Source organism: Antennarius striatus, chromosome 6 (assembly GCF_040054535.1).
Source record: "Antennarius striatus isolate MH-2024 chromosome 6, ASM4005453v1, whole genome shotgun sequence".
NCBI lineage: Eukaryota > Metazoa > Chordata > Actinopteri > Lophiiformes > Antennariidae > Antennarius > Antennarius striatus.
Window position 1 is genome coordinate 4,406,562 of NC_090781.1, and position 19,448 is coordinate 4,426,009.

Consider the following 19,448-nt stretch of genomic DNA (forward strand, 5'->3'; position numbering starts at 1 on the left):
AGTTTTGGGACCATTTTGTTAGGGGGGGGCCGCATTTTTCTGGTATTTTTCAGAGGGCCGTGCCAAATGTGGAGTAGGGCTGCATCCGGCTCGTGGGGCTTAGTTTGGGGACGACTGGTCTAGCGTGTGCCCCTTTGCTAATCTAATGGCCAGGTCTTTCAACTTTCAGTAAAGCTATGCAGAATTATAGGAAGTTACTCCATAGTAACAGATCACAGATTTTACTTCTGTTCCAGTACTTTACAGTGAACTGTTCAAAATCTAAAAAAAAATGTGTGGTTGCCTGGATTATCCTGCACATGTGTAGTGATGGATTGACCCATTTTTATGTAGGAATCTTCGCCTGTGCTTTGCTTTACTTAGAAAAATGAGTTTCAGCTCATTTTTCTGTTGCCTCCATTCTGGTTCTGGATTCATAAAGTTGTTCACCCTGAACAATCTCTAACCCTGCTGTAGATGAGCCGTTCAGCTCAAATCAAGACAACCTTGTTGAAGCATTTAGTCGCTAAACAAACACGACTCCAAATGAAGGATAATGTTGCTCAGTAACTACTGGATGTGTAAATACGTAACTGTTGGGTAGTTCACCAGATCGGCTTTACGGTTTATCGTGTTTTCACAACTGGCCTCTACTTCCTTTAAGTGGTCAAACAATTACTTACTGCAGGTTTCAAGTTCAACATACATATCAATATTTTTAAAATCAATCAGTGAGTTAATGCTTTGTATAATTTACACTCACTCATCTTTTGTGAAACGGGCTCAGCATTAGAAAAATGTGTTTCCATTGATGTTGAATGACAGTACTCGACTGATAGATGGTGATAAATCTCATGACAATGATGAGGTAGGGTTGTTGACATGGGAGATGGCAGGAAAGACAGTTTATGACCTGCAGCTGGTTCCCTCCTCTGAGGTACACTCAATCTCTTCATTTTTCTGCAGCCTGCCAAACATAAACTGAGTTTTATCTTCAACATTTCCACCATAACTGTTTTCTGCACTGCATCAAATTCTCTATATAAATTAGTTTAAAAAAGTGATTATAGAAATATCATGTTTATCATGTTTCCAAGGCTGTGGAACTAACAATACTGTATTTATGTGGATACTGTATATTTTAACTACTAGATTAGGTGCAAATCTTTATTTAGAAATACCTCTCACCAATAACCATAAGGGAGAAAAGGATGACGACAAAAACAATAAAGAGAAAAAAGAACAACGTGTGTGCAGCATCTGTTATATCTGCTTGGTTCTCATCCATTTTATTAATCTGTTCTGTTTACACTGATTGGAATTATTTTTATAGGAAATAGTTATGCAAATCTTTCTTTCTGCACAGTATTGTTTTTTACTATGATTATAAATTTTCCTTTATTCTATTTTGTCTTTACGAAAGAAACCCAAAGCAATCAAAACAAACAATGGATATAAAGATGTCAAAAGTCCTACAGGTCTATTTATTGCAATGATGCAAATTCTGCTGTCAAAACATACTTTTCAATATTATCCAGAAAACATTTAGAATGAAAGTATACACAGTGTTTAAGAACTACAGAGAATCTACTGGATATGAAAACTGGCATCTAAATTCTGACTAATGTAGGTTTTCCAACTCTTCAAAATTATTAAAAAAATACTCCTGAATTAGTATCACTATGGACATGAAAACATACAACACATGACACAGACAAAAGTCAAGTTTTTTTTGCAAATGATGGTTGACCTCGTTCCAGAGAAAAGATCATTCAGATGAGTGCAATTCGAAATTTCTTGAACTTCAGGAATAAATGTAGTGAGAATCTTATACAAATAATATAAAGGTATATCTCAACAGATTCATTATTATTAAAGTTTTGTCAGTAAATTCCTTCTATCATGATATGGTCCCTCATCTGTTTTTTGCTTGGTGTTAATAGCTATCAAAAAGCACAAATACAAATTAGTCACTGTGACTGAGTGGAACCCACATACACAGAGAGGAAATCAGCAGTATGTACAGACACTGCATGAGTTTTGCTGCAAACACTCTCACCCACACACTGATCCAAACTGATAATAAACCAAATGGCATTTGGTGCTCCTGCAAAAAGAGAAAGCTACATGTCTGTTATCTAAATACCTGAATAGAAATTCATGGAGTTAAGAGGAATGAGGCAAGAATGATTAATGCCAGCGAAACTGACCATCAGTTCATCTGTTTCTGGTCCTGATGTGGTACATGAATCATAGATAATGTCTAGAGCAGGGTAGGGTGGAGGGCAGTTTTCCTATGGGCCCCCGCTGTAGGAATAGTCTGCCTTGTTGTGCATCACCAGCTTGTTGTCCACAAAGTAGAAACTGTCAGATTGTGTCTCATATGGGTGCAGGATCATCTCCCTCACTGAAAAAGCAAGACACATAACATGAAGTCTCATTAAATCTTGATAGAGCTGATAAAACATGTGTCTGTGGGTGTACTTGTCTCTGATGGTTTTATGTGTTGTAACACTCACTAATTTCTTCAGAAAGTGCGGGGAACTCGTAGATGTGCTCGCATGTGTTCTTGCTGCTGGGCATGCAAAAGCCAAACTCAAAATCAAAGCTCTTGAGCAGCTGATCGCGGAAGTAGTGTCTCTCAATCATGCGGAAGTTGTTGATGGGTGTTTCTCCCACTGTGAACTCCACTCTGCAGACAGACAGGGAATAAATTCATTAAAGAAATGAACACTGGTATGAAGAAGACTCTACTTTTCATTTGATCAAGCCTTATCCTAATTCAGAGACAAAAAAGACAACAATTTACGGGGTAGAGAAGTTCATTCATTCATTTATTTTCAATTCCCTCTTCTTCCACTGTTGCGGGCCGAAGGGGTAGAGAAGTATTTGTGAAAATACATTAAAATCTGTAAGATCAAGACTTTTTATGTGCCTTACCAACAAATTGCACTTAACTCCAAACCCCTAAATATGCCACATGTCCCCCCACCTGTGCATTATTCCCTGACAAATCAAACAAAATGCTAAAAATGTCCTTGTTAGAGAAATTAAACGATTCTGGATCAGACACAACATTTGTTTCCAAACACAAATGAAACACATCCACCAAATTTATGGAATTCCATTTCATAGCTTTTCCTATGATGTGAAAATATAACCACCTTATCACAGGTAAACATTAAAACACAAGGAAAATAGGGGAAAAAAACAAAAACCCTATGACAACATTGTCCTTTTCCCATCAGAAAATCTGCAAGGAGTTCATTCAATGAGATGATTCAGTTTTTATGTTGGCTTGAATTCAGTCACAGAGTAGGAGGTCGATGATGAGCACCACTCTGGAGGCCTGACAGCTATTTGGTGCCTGACTCAGCAGGTGGGCAAGGCTGCTCTGTGTTCACACAAACCATCGTCAGCCTGTTATCTCGCTGACGCCAACACACCTCCTACATCCAGTATGCGTGTTCTGTCAGTGCATCGGGGTCGTCCGGACGCCACTGCATCATTCAGCTTTTGCAAAGCCCTGGAGCACATGTCACTGTCTGTCTGGGATCTGCATGGAATAAGGAGGTAAACTTACGTGGCTCCAACCTGCCGCAACTGCAGGAAAGCTGGGGTGAACTGGTATCGCACAAAACGGCCAGCATTGGGGTCACAGTGCTTTCTGCCTCCAGCTAAAGAAAAAACATTTCCAACAAAGAGTGAGACAAAAATGGTTAAAATTTTCAATCCTTTTTTAATTCCATCCTTATCCTGTGCAGTTACAAAGAGACATGAAAACACATTAAACGTAATTGGTTAAATACCACTTATGAAACTACAAGAAAATACGTATCCTAGGTTTTCTTGGCCTGTAACTCGTTTGGAGTTTGAAGTGTGAAGCTGACCTGGTGTTGGAGGTTTGGTGATCTCAAACAGGACAGTGCCCGTTTCCATGTCACGGATCTTGAATCTGGTGAAGTCAATCATGTGGACATTTTCTTCTGGAGAACAAAGGTAGTCTGAAGAAAAGACACACGTTCAGCTGCGTTGTCATATAATATCACAGACCCTCCTTAAGGTTTTATGATATATACTATATATATATGTAAGGGCGAGTGGAGGATATCAATGTTGCCACATGACAAGAAGGTCCTTGGAACATTCACTTGAGGACCTGGGACTTTTCTGAAAGACGTTTGTTTGGTGTCACATTTTTCTCTCTGGATTTCTTCTTTAGTGGTGCTATTCCTTATATGACTTTTTTTGTTTTCCAGCCATATTTCCAACTAATACAGGGTTCTTTGTCAGACATAAACAGAAATAGCAATAAATACTTTGACAAACATTGAAACTTCAATTTAAATTTAAAATATTTTAAGAAAATAAATCAATTGCCAAATATCTCTATTCGGGAGAGACAAGGCCAACGACAAATATTGGATGCCTGCTATCTTCATTCCCTCAGATGTCTCATTAAAGATGGACACAGTTATATGGTGGATATCACTGCAAGATGAAATACTACCAAAGATGAAGCTCTGTATAAAACAGATCCAGAAAAGCTACTGCCTTAACTTGCCTAAGAGCATCCTCCAGGTTTAAGGAGAAAGGGAGTTGCCAGCGTTTGTGCTTCTATGGAGGACATAGTACCTTAGAGCAACAAATGCTTCAGTTTCAGGGAAGGCATAAGTCTTTATTCCTTAAGACATTGCCACCACTAAAAAAAATTATATATGCGTGTATTAAAATAAAATAAATAAATATATATATATATAATGAAAAAAGGCCCACCACAAATTAAAGTCTTAGAGCCACGTATAATTTTTGTCTGTGAAATATATAGGAATCATCGTAAACTTTCTTTTAGGGTAAAGAATATGTAAATAATACAACTACCTGTACTTATTTACCGTATTTATTCGAGTATAACGCGCACACGTGTATAACGCGCATCCCTAATTTTCGATTAAAAATCGGTATAAAATTTTGTTTGACTTTTTCTCGGCTCAGACAAAGCATTGTAAGTGCCAAACATTGTTAAACACGTGCGTCCATGATAAAAATCATTTATTGACAACGTAAACTATGAACACAATACCGAAATAAAATTAACAATATTTACCGGTATTTAAAATCCTTCAAAGTCCGATTCATCATCAGATACACCAGTAATGCTTACCGGTTACTCACGTTTCAGTGTGGCCGAGGCGAGGAAAGGAAATGAAGAGACAAGGCGTAGCTAATAAAATGCTAATCAATAATCAAATATCATACGTCACAGCGGATAATAAGAATTCTCGGAAATGATACCATCCGACAAGGTCTGCTGATGACGCGTTTGATTATTGAATACCATTTCCTTAGATACGCCTCGCCTCTGCAGGAGTGATGCGCATGAGCCATCATGAATTACCGGTATTTATTTTAGATCGCCCACGCAAATTGTGGTCAGCGATATCTTCGACCAATAAGTCATTGCGCAAATAATATACTAATACATCTAAGCGTGTCACCCCAGCCCTCGTTTATAACGCGCACCCAAACTTTGAGTTCTTTTTTAGGTAGAAAATTTTGCGCGTTATACTCGAATAAATACGGTACATCAAAGTTCACACTGAATGTAAATTTGGTTCAGCTTGGTCATTTACTGACATCTTGAAGAAAACTGTCATTAGCGAAATATCATATTTTTCTAAAACTATCAAATGATTTCTTGGTTTAATGTCTGTATGTTATCCCATATTTACTCGTTTTCATTTTTGAACCAATAAAGGTTTTGTGTGTGAGTGTCTTGCTATGCCCTGAGTTATGTTTAGGTAGGGGTCAAAAAGGTCACAGCTGAGGTAGCAGCTGACGACTAGTTTAAGATGTAAACCTTGACCTGCTGAAAATAAGACAATACCATATAAAGTAAAGGGTTTTACTCTTGTGACAGTATACCATACATGGTGCATTGCTGATATTTTTGTCCCCTACCCTTTAGGACACATTGTAAACAGGAACTGTCTAAATGAAATAAAAGCAGAGGTTTTCGGATGAGATGCTCAGAACGAGGGGGAGATTTGTACCTGAGCACTTCTCTACCAGTTCTCCTCGCGAGTAAAACGTACAACTGTTGTCTTTTCCTTTTGGTGTGAGTTTTTCAATGTTTTTAGGTTGCTTGAACCTGACATGATTCCAGTGTGATACAAACTTTAATGTATTCTTACGGTCAAGAAGTCCTAATAGGAGGGTCATTCAGTCATGGGACTACTTACTGCTTTTAGGTGCAATGACATGTCAGTAAAAAAGTTACTCAAATGCAGTTATGCGTTTTCTGAATAGCGTCTAAGTTACTAAATTAGTTGCTTTCCTTAATACTTCACCTGCTCTCACATCATGTATGTGTCAGAGTCACATCCGTGAAGCTAAATGCAGAGGACTGAACCAAATGTCGCAGAAGCAGGAGGGGCTGGTATTAAATTTTTATTACATTTGATCTACAACAACCAGATATGATTTCAGTGTTTCCTCATTGTGCAGCCACAGAGAGCACATCCATTGGAAGCACCCGGGCAAGGTGACAGGTTTAGCCATGCGGGCATTGTGTGAGTCTGTGTGTGTAAGCATATGTGAGACACCCCCGTCCCAACGGGGCAGGATTATACCTAAGAGGCTTATTGTGTTTTCAGCATCACATGGGCCGACTGGTAATACACAAATACGCATGCGTGTGCATACGTGTGCTCATTATCTCATTAGAGTTATGTTAATGGTACAGTTATTATTGGATGTCTAAGTTGCATAAGACTTGCAAAAGTTTAAGCAGACAGAAAAGGTGCAACAAAAATAGACAAAAAATGAAGAACACACATAAAATGACATACAGATGCAGGAACCTATCAGCACAAGCACAAACTCAGAGTTGATCCTCTAGTGTTACTGGGGTTAGAGAGCAGATGGGCCACATTGACTTTAGCCACCTGATTAAAGATATTTATAGAGCTGGTCATGGTGCAGAGTACACTATACCTGACACCTTGTCTAAAAATGTCCATCTTGTGAAATAGGACTACTGTATTTATACAGTGGCCGTACAGTGGACTGCATAATTTAAATAAAATAAAAATAAATAAAATAAACTGTCACTTGAAGAAGACAGAACATCTAATAAGTTTCTTCATAAAATATTTACATTTGATAATCAGACTAATGGATTTATTAAACACTTGTTAAAAGTCTGACTGAATCACTGTCAACAGTTTACCTCTGTTAATTACATTAACTTTTACCCAAAAAAAAAATTCAAACAAACTCATGTATATCGCACGCCACTGCATGGCGGTGCAGTGGGTAGTGCTGTCATCTCACAGTAAAAAGGTTACAATTTCGAGTCCTTTCTGTGTGGAGTTTGTATGTTCTCCCCGTGTCTGTGGTGGTTCTCCCCGGGTTCTCTGGCTCCCTCCCACCTCCAAAAAACATGCAATTTATGTGACTTGATCAATTTTAATTGATCATAGTAGTGAGTGTATGCATGAGTGGTTGTCTGGCCCCATGATGCGCTGGTGACGCGTCCGGAGTCTATCCCGTGTTTAGCCCGTAGTTAGTTGGGATAGGCTCCAGCAACCCCACATGACCAGCAAGGTGGAAAAGCGATTAACGAATTCCACGATAGAGCGACAAACTATTTATTATTTACGGTAATTAAAAAATTTATGAACCCTCCCCATACTGATTTTATACCACCTTCTATCTGTATTACCTTTTCCCACACTCTTATCGACTGTTTAAAGCATTTCTGTGTCTCACGGAAGTCCCAGACTCACAGAAAAGAGCGCACTTCCGGATGCCATCAACCAAGAAAAAGCATACAATATCATGTGACTGCCTACCAAAAATCCACGATAAGGCGAAGTCGCGAGCGTTGATGCACGGATGCACAAGGACGCACTGTAGTTCAAATATTTAATGCTGCACAGTCAATTCTTAAGACTTGTATATGAAATTCTTGAATGAATTTCTCGTCTACAGAACGAAAATGCCAAAAACAAATTCTCTCTCATTTTCCTGAAGACAAAAGACCATAATCGTCTCGTCTTCAGCCACTTTCCTGCCTTGTGGGTATTGCTGGAGCCTATTCCAGCTGGCTACAGGTAACAGCAACCATTCAACACACACACACACACACACACACACACACACACACACACACACACCTATGGTAAACTTGGAGAATTCAGTTCACCATAAATTGCGTGTTGTTGGAGGTCCGAGGAAGCCCGAGAACCTGGAAAGAACTTATGCAGGTACGTGAAGAACATACAGACTCCACATGTTTTTGTGACAGACCAACACAAAGTGTAACACAATTGTGAAGATCAACAAACATACATTTTAAAAATTTTACTTAATTTTGTATAAGATATTGATTCCGGAATGGAAATTAGTTGGTTGCACAAACTAATCTGGATCACACTGTTAGTTCTTAGTCATTCATATACATACGTACAATAGTATGAAAAAGTTTGGGCACCCCTGATCATTTTCCAGATTCTTCCTTATAAATCACTGGTTGTTCGTATCAACAGTTTCAGTTAAATATATCATATAGCAGACAAACAGAGTAATGTTTGAGAAGTGACATGAAGTTTTGAGGATTTACATAAAGTGTGCAATAATTATTTAAACCAAAGTACAAACAAAAGCCGGTGAATAAATTTGGGCACCCTTGTTGTTTATTGATTTCAATACCTTTAGCACTAATTATTGGTACAGAAAATTTGTTTAGTGAGCTCATTGACCCTTGACCTACAGACAAAGGTTAAGCCAATCATGAGAAAGGGTATTTACAGTGGGCAATTGTAAGTTGTTGTCCTCTTTGAATTTTCTATGCAACAGGGGAGCCTCAAAACAACTGTCAAATGACCTGAAAAAAAATATTGTTCAACATCATGGTTTAGGGGAAGGATGCAAAAAGTTATCTCAAAGATTTCAGCTGCCAGTCTCCACTGTAAGGAATGTAGTGGAAACTAGACTGTAGTGTATATAGGCTCTGTTCCACATTTTCTGTGTCCGCCTGATAGCTTTTGGTAAACTGCAAATGTATTTGTCATAGCTTTCTTTTAAAAATGGGTTTCTTCTTGCCACTGTTCTTTGAAGGCCAGGTTTGTGTAGTGCATAACCACTACTTGTCCCCCCACCTGTCCCCCCAGCAGTGCTCTCCTTGTTCGGCCTCTAAGTTTAGGTGGATGTCTTGGTAGGTTTGCAGTTCTGCCAAGCGCTTTCCACTTCCGGATAATGGAAAAAGCTTCAAAACTCGGAAAATCTTTTTATAGTTAAACCCTGCTTAAAACTTCAGATCCTTATCCCTGACGTGTCTGGTGTGTCCCTTGGACTTCCTAATGCAGTTTGCTCCCCAATATTCTCTTAAGAAAACTCTTGAGGCCATCACAGAACAGCAATATTTTTACTGAGATGACACACAAGTGGACACTAATAAGTCATTGGGTCAAAATTCAGTCATTCAGCAATCATCAGGAAACTTTTGTGATTTTAATGTGACAAAATGTGGAAAAGATACTCAACAAAAATATAAACGCAACACTTTTGTTTTTGCTCCCATTTTCCATGAGATGGACTTAAAGATCTATAATCCATTCCAGATACACAATATTACCATTTCTCTCAAACATTGTTCACAAATCTGTCTAAATGTGTGATGGTGAGCATTTCTGATTTGCTGAGATAATCCATCCCACCTCACAGGTGTGCCACATCAAGATGCTGATCTGACATCATGAGTAGTGCACAGGTGTACCTTATACTGCCCACAATAAAAGGCCACTCTGAAATGTGCAGGTTTTTTGGCTTTATTGGGGGTCTGGGGACTCAGAACCAGTCAGTATATGGTGTGACCACCATTTGCCTCATGCAGTGCAACACATTTTCTTCGCATAGAGTTTATCAGACTGTCAATTGTGGCCTGTGGAATGTTGGTCCACTCCTCTTCAATGGCTGTGTGAAGTTGCTGGATATCAGTGTGAACTGGTACACGCTGTCGTATACGCCGGTCAAGCACATCCCAAACATGCTCAATGGGTGACATGTCCGGTGAGTATGCTGGCCATGCAAGACCTGGGACATTTTCAGCTTCCAAGAATTGTGTACAGATCCTTGCAACATGGGGCCGTGCATTATCTTGCTGAAACATGAGGTGATATTCATGGATGTATGGCACAACAATGGGCCTCAGGATCTCATCACGTATCTCTGTGCATTCAAAATGCCATCAATAAAATGCACCTGTGTTCTTCGTCCACAACAGATGCCTGCCCATACCATAACCCCAACCACCATGGGCCGCTCCATCCACAACATAGACATCAGCAAAGCGCTCACCCACACGATGCCACACACGCTGTCTGCCATCTGCCCTGAACAATGTAAATCGAGATTCATCCGTGAAGAGAACACTTCTCCAACATGCAAGACACCATTGAATGTGAGCATTTCCCCACTCCAAGTCTGTTACGGCGACGATCTGGAGTCAGGTTAAGACCCCGATGAGGACGACGAGCATGCAGTTGAGCTTCCCCGAGACGGTTTCTGACAGTTTGTGCAGAAATTGTTTGGTTATGCAAACCAATTGTTTCAGCAGCTGTCTGAGTGGCTGGTCTCAGACGATCTTGGAGGTGAACCTGCTGGATGTGGAGGTCCTGGGCCGGTGTGGTTACACGTGGTCTGCGGTTGTGAGGCTGGTTGGATGTACTGCCATATTCTCTGAAACGCCTTTGGAGACGGCTTATGGTGGAGAAATGAACATTCAATGCACGAGCAACAGATCTGGTTGACATCCCTGCTGTCAGCATGCCAATTGCACGCTCCCTCAATGCTTGTGGCATTTGTGGCATTTTGCTGTGAGACAAAACTGCACATTTCAGAGTGGCCTTTTATTGTGGGCAGTATAAGGTACACCTGTGCACTACTCATGATGTCAGATCAGCATCTTGATGTGGCACACCTGTGAGGTGGGATGGATTATCTCAGCAAAGCAGAAATGGTCACCATCACACATTTAGACAGATTTGTGAACAATGTTTGAGAGAAATGGTAATATTGTGTATCTGCAATGAATTATAGATCTTTAAGTCCATCTCATGGAAAATGGGAGCAAAAACAAAAGTGTTGTGTTTATATTTTTGTTGAGTGTATTACAAACTGCTGTACATGCATACATAAACACACACAATAACAAACCCACACACACACACACACGTAAAATATCTATCTATAACATCTGTCGTTTCAGAGCCCTCTCCTCCACCCTGCACTCAATGAAGTTAATTCCCTTCACCCTTGTTGCCTCTGCGACCCATCTCTCAATCAGCATCCACTCTACATACAGTAAACTCTGCTTAGCCCTCAGCTCCCTGTCAAACCGTTAGTGTTCGCCTCACTTTCCAGGATCCCTGTTTTCTGTCTGATTACCCAGTGTTGATTCTGTCTGGTCTCTGGTCTGTTACCTGCTCCTTCTTAGATTTGCTTGCCCATTTGAACTGATTACCTGACACTTGATTTCTGGTCATGACAATAAATAATGGATTTTAATTCTACTTTCCTCTCCTTCTTTTGGTTTCCAACTGTCTCAAGTGTGTGTGTGTGTGTGTGTGTGTGTGTGTGTGTGTGTGTGTGTGTATAATTGAGTGTGGTTAAATTATCATTACATTGTTGCTGTTGTTTTAATCATGAGAAAATAAGCAATCAACAGGTCTAATTCTTTTTCAGGTAGATGGTTTGCCCTATGAGCCCAAATTCTGAACGGTTGATTATACATATTTTACACAAAATTAAAAAGACATGAAACATTAACTTTTCGGTGCCTAATCTGATGAAGTGATTAGACTACAGGTACATGCATGAGGGCCAATCACGTGACTATGAGACAAGGATTTAGCCTAATGCATCGTTCTGTAAAATACAACATTCACCTTCTTTTATCCACTTCTCTGCATCCCTCTGAGCAGGGGACGAAGGTAAAATGTATTTATGTGCATGGAGATGTTTGCGAACATCAACACTGCTGATGATTACTGGTTCTTGTTGTAAGAGGTTACTGTGGTTACTTCTCAGCTCCCCTGGGTATTGGGCTTTGGTGTTTTGAGATGGTCTCTTTACCAATTGCCTTTTCCATTATTTTTCATTTCAGCTCTTTGTTGGTTTGACTGACTGCTGTTATTTCCCTGTCAGAACTTACTGTATACTTTGCCTGGTTCAGTGCAAAACATCTTGTTTATTCAAGATACATGAAAAGATTGCTTCCAATCTTCCAATTGTATTTTAAATAAAATGTCAGGCAACAGCTAGCAGCCAGTTAGTGAAGGTAGTTTTTAAATTACTTTTATAATAATAATAATAATATTTTTTTTTTTTTTACTGTGCTTTGGTTTTGGCACTTATGTAGTTATTTGAGAGAGAGTGAACAAGAATGTTTCCCCATGATTGAGTGATTTTTTAAAGCTTTGGCTCCAACCCAATTTACTGCTAGCACTGGTGTAAAAAATCAGAACCATAATAAAGACATTGTTAAGTGAGTCATGGTTATTGAAATAGTAAATGTTGAGAGAATCGGACATTTGAAATGTTACAGGTTTATAATGACTGGATTCACATGATTCTTCTTCTTTTTCTTCACTGTTAAAAACAGATGACAAAGATGTCGTTAGTCACAAAGCCATTAATAAAGTTTTTTTTTCCCACTAAAATAAGTTTGATTTAACTCTTTGTCATTACAAACATTTTTATTATCAATTGTAATTTAGATCCATGTATGTTAAGACATTACATTTATATGTTTCCATTCAATTAAAACTTTTAAGAGTCCTCTACATTGATGACAAAGACTGGTAAAGTAGATCAATTATACTTGTTAGAAATTATAATTGACTACTGAAAGCAGTTACTGTCTTTGTAGCAGGAGACTAATTTTGAGGGTAAGATTATGAAGGTAAAATGTTCAAGTACAATTTCACACACACACACACACACACACACACACACACACACACACACACACACACACACACACACAAAGTGTTCCACTTCACTTCCTTCAACACTGTCACCTAGCAACGCTACTTCTTATGGTGTGCCAGTTTAGATTAGCTGGTCTTTTTCCTTCCCCTCATCCACCTGGCTGCTCTGCAACAAGATGCAGCAACAAATCAGGAGAGAATATCTCAGGTTAGGCAGCAGCTTTATGCAAATAAAAATGTTCTTTTGTCTGAGGCCTGCTTTTAGAGACTTCACAACCTTGATGCTGAAGAAAGAGGATCTGCAGATTCAGTACAGAATGTCAGAAGGGGGTGTCAATTGTGAACTTGATTTGAAAATGAAAAATTGATGACAATATACTTTCATTCCTCTTTACGAAGCCTGCCATAAACTCCAAACCCATGTGGTTGGCCATGGCTGTACTTTATTCTTTCTATACTTATTTTCTAAATTCCAACTCTGCACATCCTAACATGATTTTCAGTTAACCCATTTCTTGTCATGTGGGACATTTCGATGCGCTAACATACATTAGTCACACACCCTAAGACACAGTTGACTCTCAGTCAACGGAATAATATTCACCATCCTGTAACTTGAAGTGAACAAGATCCACTTAGAAGCAGTCACTCTCAAAGCAAATATAATTAGCACAAAGTCTTGAGTCATGCCATGTTTCTGTGCTCAGATGCACAGAGCCTGTCTGACACCATGAGCTGCCTCTTATAGCTCCTAAATCCCCAAGATTAGCCCAGAGTTACAGAACTTCAAGCACAGGGATTGACTTCACATGCCTTATTCATTCCATTTGACTCTGATTGCTGATCAATCAGCGTTTAATTACAGTAAAATGGAAACACAATGAAGAAAAGGTAGACATCTACTTGTGTTCACATTAACATATAGTTCATAGCCTGCAGCAGCTGGTCACACTGCAACCTGATGTTAACATCATGATATATAGCACACCTGTGTACGGAAGGCTGTTTCATGCCGTTCAGGTTAACAGTACCTGTAGGCAAATTGGCAAACACTGAGGTTCATGAAGAGGTAGCACTCTGAGGAGCTGAATGTAGGCGAGATTCTTTCCTCTAACCTTTCTCTAGGCAGTGACAAAAATTAATTGTTGGTGAGATGATTTATGAGGACATATTTTATGATGTATGATAAAAGAGGTGAGGATGACATAGAACCACAAAGTCTTAAAAAAAAGAAGAAACAAAGGAAACAACATCATACAATTCAACATTTTGAACATCTTTGATACAATAATTTATCATAAAGGCGAAAAACAGAATGGAATCCGTCTTTCTGTCTGAAGTTAACATAATTCAACTGACAGTTATTAAACAACCTAGTATTTTCTGTTTAATGTGCTATAGAATGATGTTCTATCATAACTTCTATCTCTATAAGGATGCAGGATTCAAGCTATTGTTGCCAAATAGAGCTCCCACTTTTAAATCAGGATGTTAGAAGAAACTAAAAAAAAAATCACCTGCTCTCGTTTCTGCCTTTGTGCACAAAACAAAATACATTTATTGCTGAACAAAGAGCTTATTGCTTTTCGTGTTCTTTTTTAAAGCCGGCCCAAAACTTCTTCAAAGTAATCTGTGTTACTCCCAGTTTTAACAAGGATAATTTTGCTGCTTTTCCTTCATGTTCTTACTGTTTCTGTACTACTCTATTTAAATTGGGTTGAGCAACTCAAAAAAAGGGGAGTGCCAGTGGGGTGGTGGCTGCTGTCAGGTATTAGAACAACTAAGCTGCATGGATGACTAACTGAGCCAGCTAGATGACAGCAGCAACAGTAAGTAGCAGTAGGTGGTGACAGTAGCAACGAGGAAACCTATCTGTCCTGTGAGAAAACTAGAAATCACCGACAGCTGAGGAAGAGAAAGTCGAAGACATCAAAAGCCTATGAAGATAAACTATTTCTTCATAAAATGTGATTCACATCAACATGCTTGTTTGGGAAGAGGTGCCAAATTTAGGGAAAAATGTAATGTACACTGTTTTGCTGTGCTAAATTTAATTAATTGTATTTATCTAGATTTTTATTTATTTATTATTGATCAATGAGTCAAATGGTTTGCTTTTGAAGATGTTTTCTAATCTGATAAAAAAAAATTTATATGGCTTTATTTTACTAGATGACCTCTTTATAATCCTAAAAATGATTTTCAAATCAAACAAAGATATGTGCTCATACTTGCAGACTTACATTACATCATAAAATGTGTAGAGATGGGTTGTAAATTTGCTCATGGAGCCCAAAAATCACGGTTAGGATATTGAAACCAGGTTCTGTTTGTATCATTGCTGATGATTCTATTGTAAGCCTGTGGGCTTACATACTGTCATTATGTACAAGCCATTCAAAAATTCACTAAATGATCTGTATTTGCCAAAAAGGAAGATCTGATTGTACAGAGGTTGCAACTCTCTATATTCTACATTCTACATGCAGCAATGCATGATGGTCAATGATTTAGTATCAAATTGGTCAAAAATAGAGATTGACCAGTAATCACTAAACTCCTACGTCAATGACTAATAATAATCATTCTCAGATGTACGTATTTTATGATATTCAGACAATTGCATTCATGCATAATTCACCTTCAGCTCAGTTAAATGGAATCATTTAGCTCTTGAATGCAGCAATAAGTGCCTGACTCAGAGCCCAAGCACGAGCATTAGATTATGTTGATTAACAAGCTGTCCCACTCCATGTCAAATCACTCTGAAAGAGCAACTTTGTGACAGCTGTGCATAGAAGATTAAGAGGTGGCTGCATCAATCAATTTTAATTAAAACTCTAGCCATTGTGTTGGCAGACATTACAGAGTAGAAATCCCACCCCATGTAGATGAAACACTGCTCTGTGACCCACACTTATTAATGCCAAATAGTTGATAACCCATCAGGGTAAAAGGAACCAGACTGTAAAATACACACAATACAATTAAGAACAATCCAATAAAGTACAATACATCCAAATATATTATAAGTCCTATTTTATGTTTTAGCTCTAGAAGCATCTGTCTTGTAATTGTCCATTATTCTTATGCTATACATTTGGAAGGGAGTATATCTGGTTTCGACACCTTAACAAAGAGACATGGGACCACTGACTGAGGCAATACCCACTCAAAGACATTCAAATGGTTTTCATGTGTCGGTGAAACAAAAAGGTTATTACTTGATAAAAATAAAATAGATCTGAATTCACCACACTGGTAATTAAGATTTTTTTTTCCAGTGTCACAACTTCATGTAGTATGAGGCGGATCCAAGAAAAGTGACGTCAGACACCATTACAGCACTACATGCCCCACAATGCAACGGTAGCCTGCAAAGTCACTGCAGCAAGCGGGCCTCGGCTTCATTATTCATCAGCAGTCAGAGAAGAGGACAACTTTTCAGCTACCTCCCTCCTCAAAAATGCTAAACGGAAGGTGGACTCTGAGAACAGGGGGTGTCAAGGCAGGTGGGAGTCAGAGGACATGTTCACGGAGGTAAAAGACAAACCTGTGTGTCTTCTGTATGGAGAAAGTTTGGCTGTAATGAAAGAATATAACCTAAGAAGGCACCATCAAACGTCTCAGGAACACACAGACAAGATGTGATTTTTCTTTGAAGGAAGTTCATTTTTGTCTGTGCGCATGTTGAAAAAGGTTTTTTACTTGAAATTACTGACAGAGCCATGAGAAAATATTGCTTTATTAATTTAATGATTAAATAATATACACTCTTGGTTCAATAGGATATGTACAATCATTTCAGTGTAATATTTTTCAGCCATTTAAAACGGATGAACCTTTGGGAAGAATTTAGCTCTCATCACTTCATTGAAAACAAAGAATTTTTAAAAAAATGATTTGATCATATAATCCTGGCAATCATCCCAGTTATGGTTCTAATGAACAAAAAGTTGTCAACATTTTATAAAGCATCTAGTCGTTTATTGGAAGTTTCCCATTTAATATCTTTCCATTTACAGGAATGTAAATAAAGTCAATGAACAGCTACGTTTTGAATCTCATAACCACATTTCAGCTGCACGCGTACCTGGTCTTACATTATTTTAGAATGCTGAATAACAGCCCTTTAGACCTTATCAAGACTATTTAGATGTCAGCAGAGGTTGAGATTCCCTCAACATGATGGGTGGTTTTGGTTTTATTGCAAAGATTGAGCTCCAGAAATATTTTATCTAATAAAACAGAAGTGATGGCCTGTGAAGAGAGAAGAAGGCCCACCGTTTTTCTTCAGGTGTCTCTTCTGATTTATTACAAATGGAAATGAATGAAATTTTCATCTTACTGAATGTTACAAATGTAATGTTTTTTAGATGCTTGTGCTTTGTGTTTATTTAAATTTCAATGAACTTTGACGTGAAAACAGATTTCAGTCCTGCTCTGCAGAATACAAACTTTTTGCCTTGAAATCCAATATATTATTTAAACTTTAATATTACATGCACACAAAAAATCTACTAATTGTAACACTACTTTCAACATCTTCCATTCCATTAATAATGGAGTTAGATGAAGGTGACCTTGAGATAGGTTGAAAGCTCTTAACAAAACTCATATTAATACTTCTGTAGCCACAAATAAACATGTGTACCCTTTAATACAATTCAATACCAGTAATCACTGACTCATTCATCTTATCAAATTAAAATATCTGGGCCTCTGGTATCTGCTACTAAGATTCATGCATGTTTCATAATATTTGCCCATTCAGTCCCAGGCACACCTTCATTTAGAACATCATCTTGGTGGAAAAAACTCATCATTCAACAGTTTAGTAAAGCTGGTTCTGAAAACAGAGATGCTACTGCTATCAGATAAAATCAGTTTTGTGCTGATGTGGATAAATAATTGCCGTAACAGACATAAAATTGAATTAGTGTTGCGATTAATTTGTTGCCTCTTTAAATGATTGACATGAAGGTATTGTCCATAATCCCCACTTGAACCCAGTCTTGTAGTCTTCTATTTTTACTTTTTCGTTGGTTGTGTTTAGACTTAAGTAGTGGATGATGACAACTGAGCTCAACATATATTTTTTAAGTTCGAATGTGCATAAAATATAAATCTATTTGAAGACAAAGATAATAAAACATGCATCTTCAGAGATATTAAGTTTTGGAAAAAAAATTCTTGAATTAAATTCCTCTGTTTTTGAGGAGATGTTGATAACCCTCAAAGGCCTCATACTGCAGGGAGGGATAAAACCATATAATCCAGGTGACAGTCTGTCAGATTTAACACCTATGAGATCAATTCCCAAAGAGAAACACTACATTTATTCCCACTGACTTTAACGTCAGGTCTTTTTGTTGCCTGTAACATTTTGCACTGTACTTTTGCCTGGACAAAGTATGGAACCACTTTCCATGATGGCAGCTTCCTCTTGCATTTGTTGCAGCGGACTGTTTGCGATAAGCTATAAATAATCAGTGGATCACATCTCTGGCCATCTGGTACCTCAGAGCCACAGGTGTCTTGAATTGAGAATGAAAGAAGAGCCAGATTGTCTTCAACAGAATCTGAGAAGCACACCAAGACGTGCCGTTATCAGCTCTTAAACACTTAAGAGAGATTTGAACAATACCTAGAAAAATGTGAACACCTATGAACACATACACTAGAAAAGGACAAGACTTCAAGGTTATAACCAGATACCTAAATAATTAATTTAAAGTGGACTGCCCGTCCATTCAGATTCAGTTTGTGGAGGTGTCCATGGTGTCTGCGTTTAGTTTCTAGTACATTCACGCAGGAAATGTGTTACTTTCATTTACAGGCCAATATAAAGACATTAAGAACAAGTAAGTAGCAGCAGATGGGTTACACTAGTCTCCAACAGCAAAGTACTTTATTAACTACTCTTCTAATCGTGCTGGTGACTTACTCTTGGTGATCTTCTGTAGCCCGAGCACATCCTCAGGTGTTATTACGGTATTTCTGCGCAATTCTTCTTCAGTTGTAACTGGGATCCCCATGTCTGATGAGTTGCAGCCTTGCTGCACTTTCATGTCCAACAGAAGAAGACTGGTTGACTGGTGTGTAACCCGACAGGAGCTGAGGCTCTCTGATGCTCTCGGCGTCGTCGCCGCAGGAACCGATTTAGTTGCGTCGCAGCCTTCTCGTTGCGCGCCGGCTAAGACGACGTACAGCAAACAGGCTCTGTGTCACAAGAATAACTCATTCTCGGTGCCTCCTCCCCTTCTCGATCCGGTGAAAGATAAAAATCAGTCCTCTAGATCCCTCCCTTCGGCGCACAAGGCTCATCGGATCTCTCAAAAGCTAGTTAATCCAAATCCTGTGGCTTTAAAAACCTACCAGTGGTGCGTGGCTGTGCGCTCCGCGTCATCCGCTACAGCCGTGCGTGTGTGGCGCGGCAATTACCGATCAGTCGATACTCGACACCTCGGAAAC

General features: G+C 38.7%; 1 protein-coding gene across 1 annotated transcript; it reads right to left on the reverse strand.

The window, feature by feature from the left end:
• Positions 1-1,256: 1,256 nt before the first annotated feature.
• Positions 1,257-19,296, reverse strand: unc119a1 (unc-119 lipid binding chaperone a1). Its single transcript, XM_068317736.1, has 5 exons — positions 18,922-19,296; positions 3,870-3,983; positions 3,563-3,656; positions 2,499-2,671; positions 1,257-2,386 (listed from the first exon to the last, which is right to left on the reverse strand). The coding sequence occupies exons 1-5, from the start codon at positions 19,043-19,045 to the stop codon at positions 2,274-2,276; spliced, it is 618 nt and encodes a 205-aa protein (XP_068173837.1). The 5' UTR covers positions 19,046-19,296; the 3' UTR covers positions 1,257-2,273.
• Between the last annotated feature and the right edge of the window lie 152 nt (positions 19,297-19,448).